Source organism: Myotis davidii, unplaced genomic scaffold (assembly GCF_000327345.1).
Source record: "Myotis davidii unplaced genomic scaffold, ASM32734v1 scaffold346, whole genome shotgun sequence".
In the NCBI taxonomy this organism is placed as follows: Eukaryota; Metazoa; Chordata; class Mammalia; order Chiroptera; family Vespertilionidae; genus Myotis; species Myotis davidii.
Window position 1 is genome coordinate 2389871 of NW_006297386.1, and position 8299 is coordinate 2398169.

The 8299-nt window shown below is 34.9% G+C and overlaps 1 protein-coding gene across 1 annotated transcript in view; it reads left to right on the forward strand.

The window, feature by feature from the left end:
- PLCZ1 (phospholipase C zeta 1) overlaps nucleotides 1–8299 on the forward strand; it is a 47610-nt gene that overhangs the window by 15033 nt on the left and 24278 nt on the right. The window contains exons 4-5 of the mRNA XM_006773164.1: nucleotides 1796–1997; nucleotides 5034–5178. Of these exons, the coding sequence (XP_006773227.1) occupies nucleotides 1796–1997; nucleotides 5034–5178 (347 nt within the window). The remainder of the gene's footprint in view (nucleotides 1–1795; nucleotides 1998–5033; nucleotides 5179–8299) is intronic.

Here is an 8299-nt window from a genome sequence, read left to right on the forward strand (position 1 = left end):
GTCAACTCCAGCTCTGAGTCCTGGCTGGCTGAAAGCTGGTTTCTGGGGTTTTGTTTAGCTTCTATATTTGTTACAATGTTTCAGACTGCAGGCTCAGAGGCGAGCAAGGCAGGCGGGGAAAACGTTGGAGCTCCGTCACTGAAGCAAGCAAGCCTCATGTTAGTTTCAAGCTGCTTGGCTGTCGGCGGCCATCTTGGCTGGCAGTTAATTTGCATATTGCTCTGATTAGCCAATGGGAATGGTAGTGGTCGTATGCTAATTACCATGTTTCTCTTTTATTAGATAGGATGGTAATAATATTTTTGAATGCTAGGTTTTTCACTGTTAGGATATGATAAACATTTACTTTTGTCACTATATATTTTTTTCTGATACATTATTTTTTAAAGGCTGCTTAGTATTGTATTATATCTTGAGCTTTAATTTGTTTCCTCCTCTTATTAAGCATTTATAAATAATGCTAGTGTGAGCATTCTTGCACACTGATCTTTTTTTGACTCTCTATTTCTATAGTATAAATTCCTGGCAATAAAATTCTTTGCTAAGGATCACTCTCTAGTCTAAAGCAAATATTCACACCAGCTCTTATTTTGAGATGAACTGAATTATTAACAACAAAAACAACAGCAACCAACCTAGAGCTCATATATAGGATAAGTACTCTCATTACCATCATTCCAAACATAAGTAGAAGTTAAATAACATTCTCATTACATAACAAGGGAATAGGTTGAACCCAAGCTGTCTGATTCCAGAGCCAGTGTTCTGCTTAAGTAGATAATTTTGGTATAGAACATACTGTGTATAAAAGTTTAGAGATAACTTACTGAAGATAGTAATGTACAAATGACCCAACAATTCAATTCCAAGCATTTGTGTCAAAAGACAGGTACTGATTGTTTATAACAACGCTCTTTGCAATGGCCCCAAACTGGAAATTATCTAAATGCTCATCAAAAATAGAATTGATAAATAAATTGTCGTGTAATCACTCAATGGAATACTATACAGTATGGGAACAAACAATATCTAACCTAAAGAATAAACCTTAGAAACAATTTGAGTAAAATAAACCAGTCATGAAAATACAAACTGTATGAGATCATAGAAAGCACAAAACCAAGAGACAACGAAGATATGCTGTTAGAAGCCAGACCATTGAATACCCTTGGGTGGGTCGGGGGAGAGATTGAATGTTAGCAGGAGGCAAGCTTTTGGGGTGCTTTGATGTTCTGATCTGTGACCTGGGTGCTTGTTAGCTAGATGTTTAGCTTGTGGAAATTCATTGACCTATGACATTTGTACTTGTGTATATATTTTTTTAAAATATATTTTATTGATTTTTCACAGAGAGGGAGAGAGATAGAGAGTTAGAAACATCGATGAGAGAGAAACATTGATCAGCTGCCTCCTGCACATCTCCCACTGAGGATGTGCCTGCAACCCAGGTACATGCCCTTGACTGGAATCGAACCTGGGACCTTTCAGTCCTCAGGCCGACGCTCTATCCACTGAGCCAAACCGGTTTTGGCTGTACTTGTGTATATTTTTAATACATTAAGAAAAATCAGAGATAATTGAATAATACATTCTCTACTTAAATGTTGATACAGAAGAATTAAGGGTATTGCTTAGAAAAATTTGTTTCCAAAGACAAATTAAAAATAGTATTAATGTTAATTCTAAATGAATATTTTAGAAACATGCTCTATTACTGAATACATTTTAAAGTGAGATATAATGTTTATACTGCTAATGATATTACTACACCTTTTTATTTCTTTTTTTTATATAGTTAAACGAGCAAGCCAGATGTCATTTGAAGGTTTTACAAGATTCCTGTGCTCATCTGAATGCCTACTATTTAGTAAAGAATTTAATAATGTTTATCAAGATATGCACCATCCATTAAATGATTACTTTATCTCAAGTTCACATAATACATACTTGATATCTGACCAATTAGTGGGGCCAAGTGACATTTGGGGATATGAAAGGTATTTATTTAGATCTTTAAATTTATTACCTTTTAAAACCCCTGGAAGTTCCCACTGGTGTCTGCCTCCATTGGTAGGAACTCCCAATAAAAGCAGGCTGTGCATATTAGGCAATCACATAGGGAAGAGCCATTTTGATCTGCACATATCTTGGAGATCCAGCCTTTCAGTGACTATGTAATCTTTCACTTTCCTCCTAATTCTGCATGCTGACCTCCTTTTCCCAGTTAAATGGTTTTTCCAATTTAAAATCTAAGCAAATACATAACTTTACAAACTCAGAAGTGTATCCACTTAGAATTCTGTAAGACTAGCCCAACTCATAGCTATCCACTCATTATAAAAATTTCTATTCATACTTTATTTTAATTAAAATATATAAATTTTAAACAGGTTGATTTAGAAATATAGTTACTTTTGAATTCCAAGAATATGTTCCACCCAACTGAATATTTAAATTTAATTGTATTTCTTCCTCTATTTCTCTACCCACTTGTGGAAGATATCATTTTAGATCATTTTTTAAGACAATTCTTTTAAAATTTCTCTACTCATGAGAGGTGGTATAACGTAATGCTTATCTATTAATGTTTAAGTTTCTGGTACTGATCTTTCCTCACTTTTTCTCATTTGTTAATTATGCGACAAACATAAACTCCTTGTGTCTTATTGCCTCATCATTAAAAGAGAAAAACTAATATAAACTGTCCTAATAGCATTAAATATTTTAATCCTTATAAAGTCCCTCAAACTTATTTAAGTGGAGCATTTCTATACAGAGACAGTAATTTTCATTATTCATTCCCCAAAAAGGGTTCAATGTGAAATAGTAGAAAATGGCTTCACCACTGAAGGAGATTTTCTCTTACATACTTTCTTGTACATTCCCTCTGAGTAACTCAAATCACTTTTGCTGGGAACCATATCATGGAGTCAATATATGTAGTTTGGTAAAGGTTGTTTGGATCCAAGGATGAAATCAGAACTATCTAGAGAAGTATATAGCAAGAATCAATATTAGGTAGGTTGTCATTAATGAAAGGCTTTCTTCCATAACTTAATTTTTGGTAGTTTTTTTGTCTTTTGTTTTCCCAATACTGTAGAGAGTTCAAGATTATGCTCTGCTAGCATCCCAAGCAACTGATATCTGTGTTGATAAAAAGGGCAAGACAATATACTTTGACAATCAACTGAGAGCAAAGCAAACATTCTTTCATGGCAATTACCAAACTTTACAGATATTGATTATTCTACAATTTAAAATACAAATAAATAAAGACATACACAAGCTGAGAAATAGATTCAGTTTGATTTCTGCACATATAGCCCATTTTAGAACTTGTACTTAAAATTAGGTGGCCACCTTATTTGCCCATGGAACTACCAGTGGGTCAAACAAGATTTCCTTAGAAGTGGGTTCTCAGGACATCCCTCCAACACTGGGACAAGTGGACTAAGAAACTCTGAGATTTTACATTACAGTGAATCTCTATATGCCTGAATTAAAGCAGTGTGCACTTAAAAAGTAAGACAAAATGGTCTTAAAAAGCAAACCACCCCAAACCTCAATAATTTGCTAAATAATTTATGAACCATTTAGCTTTACATTGCTTTAGTGAAGCCTCTAATATAAATAAAATCTATTAATTCTCTTCCCCTTTAAGGCCCTACCTCCTCAGGTCACTTCCATCTTTTATCTATGTTATTCCTAAGGGAACATAAGTTCCTTTTTTTTCTTTTGTTTCCCCCCTGAATTCAGCACCTCAACTTCTGTGTCATAATTGCTTTATCTTTTCTCAGTTACACTCCTACCTAAATACTGCTGGAGTCATCTCCCTGAAAAGTTGACTAAAATGATCACCAAAGAAATACTAGATCTAAAATGTCTTTTTTTTGTGAGTGTTTTATTCGGTACTCTGCATTTCTGTTGAAAGAATCATTGATTCTACATCAAATACTTTGTGCTGGGACCACTCTCTTCTGCAGGTTTTTATATCTCAGGGAAATGTTTCTCAAATTTTTCACATTCTATGTCAGATAATTCTTTGTTTACCAGCATTTTTGGCCTCTACCCACTGGATGCCAGTCATAAACCTCTCCTCCATCCCCAGTTATGGAAACAAAAAATGTCTCCACACATTGTCAAATGTTGCCTACGGGGCAAAATTGTCTTGACTGAGAACCACTGGCCTGGACACAGTGGGCTAAATTAAAATTTGTTTTGGAAAAAAAAAAGCTAACTTGGTTTTCTATGGGAAAAATATCTCCATGTATGACAGAGACCCCTTTTTTAAACCTTCTCCCTGATACATGAATATCACATCCAAGATTCTGGTGTTTCAAATCAGCTTCTTTTCATTCATTTGTCTGTCTCCCAAGGCTGTGCTTAGAGGATTACTTTTGTTTGCCTTCCGTTTTCTCCTTACATACCTATAGCTCTCAGTGTTTTCCGATACAAACACAGTAAGTATTTATTTATTTATTTAATATATTTTTATTGATTTCAGAGAGGAAGGGCGAAGGAGAGAGAGATAGAAACGTCAATGATGAGAGAGAATCATTGATTGGCTGCCTCCTGCATACCCCTCACTGAGGATGAGCCCACAACCCGGGCATGTGCCCTTAACCAGAATCAAACCTGGGATGTTTAAGTCTGCAGGCCAACGCTCTATCCACTGAGCCAAACAAGCGAGGGTGACAATAAATATTTATTGATAGTGAACTATATACCAAATGTTTTCGATGAGACGTATGGAACTTAAAGCATAAGTAACAGGTAGAAATTGCAGGAGTCAGAGTCTATAGCCCTACCTATCGCACCCTCTCGGTGGAGCTGGAACTGTGGTTGGCCCATAGTAGCTCCATGTTAGGCCATGCTCACAGAAAAGAAGAAGAAAAGTGTGTTCAGTTCAACACAACTTACTTTTGTTATGGATTAATTTACAAATTTATTGCGAAATTGGAAGTAGTCTTTGGAATACTTTAACATTTTTAATGATCCAGGAATGACAATTTATTTTGTTTACATTTTGCTAGTGCCCTTGTGAAAGGATGCCGGTGTCTGGAAATTGATTGCTGGGATGGATCACAAAATGAACCTGTTGTGTACCATGGTTATACACTCACCAGCAAACTCTTGTTTAAAACTGTTATTCAAGCCATACACAAATATGCATTCATAGTACGTGCGTATCTTTATTAAATTATATTTAAACACCATATAATTTACATGTTTCCGTATCCTATGATCCTTGGCATTGGTTTGGATTAGTGATATTTCAAATTATGGGTTATGATCCATTAGTAGGCAGTGAAATTCATTCAGTATATAGTTAATGATTTATCAAAGTTAATCTCAAGTAGTAAGGTACATGTTTCATGGAACTTTTTGTTTAATTATATAATAATGTGTGTTTATTTCCTCGTAAATATATTTCTTAATGTATGAAAAAAGTTTGAGAAATATTTTTCTATATAATAGTAGTTCTATATACTAATAAATATTTTACCATATTCAGCTATTTTACTTTCAAGATACAAAAATAAAACATGTCAAAAATGTATTATCTCAATTGTTGACTTTTTTTAATGACTTATGGTGGCAGCTATTTTTTAAAATGTCTTTTTATTGATTTTAAACAGAGAAGAAGGGAGAGAGAGAGAGAAAGAGAGAGAGAGAAACATCAATGAGAGAGAATCATCGATTGGCTGCCTCCTGCATGTCCCATACTGGGGAATGAGCCTGCAACCCAGGAATGCACTGATCAGGAATCAAATTGGTGACCTCCTGGTGCATGGGTCTCTGCTCAACCACTGAGGCACAATGGCCAGGCAAGTGGCAACTATTTCTACAGCAAAAATGTTTAGAAGGTTATTTTGGATTTTAAAATTACTACTCAATGGTTAAAGCTCCAGATTCAAAGACCCAGTTCTTTCTAGAGCTTCTAAAGTAACTTACAAATCCTATTCTATAAACTGGGTAGGTTTTAACAATCACTCAGTTTTGAATACTTGGCCCCATTTACAAACTTGGCTCATTAAGCACCTTTACGTATTTTAAATTGTTTTTGTTAATGTAGTATATTTGATTTCTTTCTTAAGTACTTCAATTGTAAAATTGAGGAAATTTAATCTAATCTTACTGAATACTTAATGCATATCTAATAAATTAATGCATATCTATTAAATTAAACATAAAGTTGATAAACTTAAAGTTCTCCTAAATAGATCAGTGTATTAACTATAAAAATAAACATAACCTGCCCTGTCTGGTTTGGCTCAGTGGATAGAATGTTGGCCTGTGGACTGTAGGGTCCTGAGCTTGATCCCAGTCAGGGGCACATGCGCAGGTTGCGGGCTCGATCCCCAGTAGGGAGCATGCAGGAGGCAGCCAATCAATGATTGTCTCTCATCATTGATGTTTCTCTCTCTCTCTCCCTTCCTCTCTGAAATCAATAAAAATAAATAAAAAGTATTTAAAAATAGAAAAACTTAAATTTAAATAAATTGCTGTATCATTTATTAGAAATATACAGTGGGGCCTTGACTTACGAGTTTAATTCGTTCCGAGACGGAGCTCGTTAAGGAGCTTGTTAACTCAAATTACTCTGTCAACTCAATGCAAAAATTCAGCCAAGAGACAGTTGGTATCTCAAAAAACTCCTTAGTCGGGACACTCATAAGTCAAGGCCCCACTGTAGTATAAAATAAGTAAATATTCACAAAATATAAAATATGAAAAGTTTCTTAATTTAAAACGTTGATGAATGACATTGATCTTCTTAAATATACCATTTCTAATAATTCTAAATTTATACCTTTATCCTAACTTCCCGCTTGAACTCCACACCAATACAGAAAACGACACACACATTCTACTTGAATATTTAAGAGGCATATTTACCATAAGGCATTTAGATTTGAGCTCCAGATAGTCTTCTTTCTTCCAGTCCCACTCTTTTCATGGTCTTCCCAGTCTCATTGAATGGTAACTCCTATGTATTTGGGCCTAAAATAAATCATTGTTGTCAACTTAAACTCTCCTTCTCTCCAACCTCTTAGTAAGTTTTTTAGCAAGTCCTGTTGGCTCTACTTTCTTTAATCCCTACTTCCCATTCTCATTGTCACTGTCCTGGTCAACCACCATCCCCTCTCACATGGGTTATTGCAATGACTTCATAACCCATGTTTCTGCTTTTCTTCTTCCTTCCCTGTAGTTTCATCTCAATGTATCAGCCAGAGTGAGTTTTTGGTAAGTCAGATCATGTCATTCCCCTTCTCAAAACTTTCAATCCCACTCAGAATAAAAGCTACAACCCATACTGGGACTCCCCAAACCCTATACCCCCTGTTTTCTGTTACCTCTCTTATCCTTTGGCTTTTCTCCCTTGTTTGCTTATCTATTCTGTCCTTCTTACTCTTTTTCAGACACACCTCAAGCCTTTAAACTTGCCATATTAACCCTTAATCTGAAATACTTTTTCCAAATATTTGTATGGCAAACTCTCTCACTTAATCCAGGGTGGGTAACCAAGGAAAGAAAAGAAAAGAAAGGCAATCTTAAAATTCAAAGGTCTTGCAAGGATGGGAACCCCTACAGCTTCTAAGTTTCCAAAGAGAAGGAGACAAAAATGAAAAAAAGGTTTGAGCAGCAAGACTCAATGAACTTTCTCAGTTGAACAGCATAACTCAATTTTGTGGCAAAGATGAGGTTGAAGGTTGAATTTTCTACCATTGATTTGGGAGAGATAGCAATGAAATAAAGTAGATTTGGTAACTTGATTGAGGACATAATTTTGGGCATAGATACTGGCAAATGTAACTTATTAGAAGCAAATACATAAGAAAAATAAGTTTTAAAAGTAATTATATTGTCAAAACCAAAACAAGACATAAGTGTGACTCAGGTGAGCATTAGAATAACCCTGGGTCAGGAAGTGAGCTACAATAAAAGCAAACTCCTCAATACTTACTTTAGACTTGGCCAAGAAGGATAAAATACAAGAAGACCTTTCCAGAGGTTGGAGCCAAGGACCACCACAGAAGCCAAAATAATAATAATAATAATAATAATAATAATAATATAAAAAATAAAAAGAAAGAGCTAGAGCTGTATCAGGCATTTAACCAAGTGGTTCACATTCATCTTCTCACTTAATCTTTATAACAACCTCATGAAATAAACATCTTTTTATGCCCATTTTACAGGTGAGGAAAGTGAGGTTTAGACATAATTTACCTGCCAACATCTCACAGCTAAGAATTGTCAAATTAAAATTTAAAACATGTTTTTTTTTTTTGAA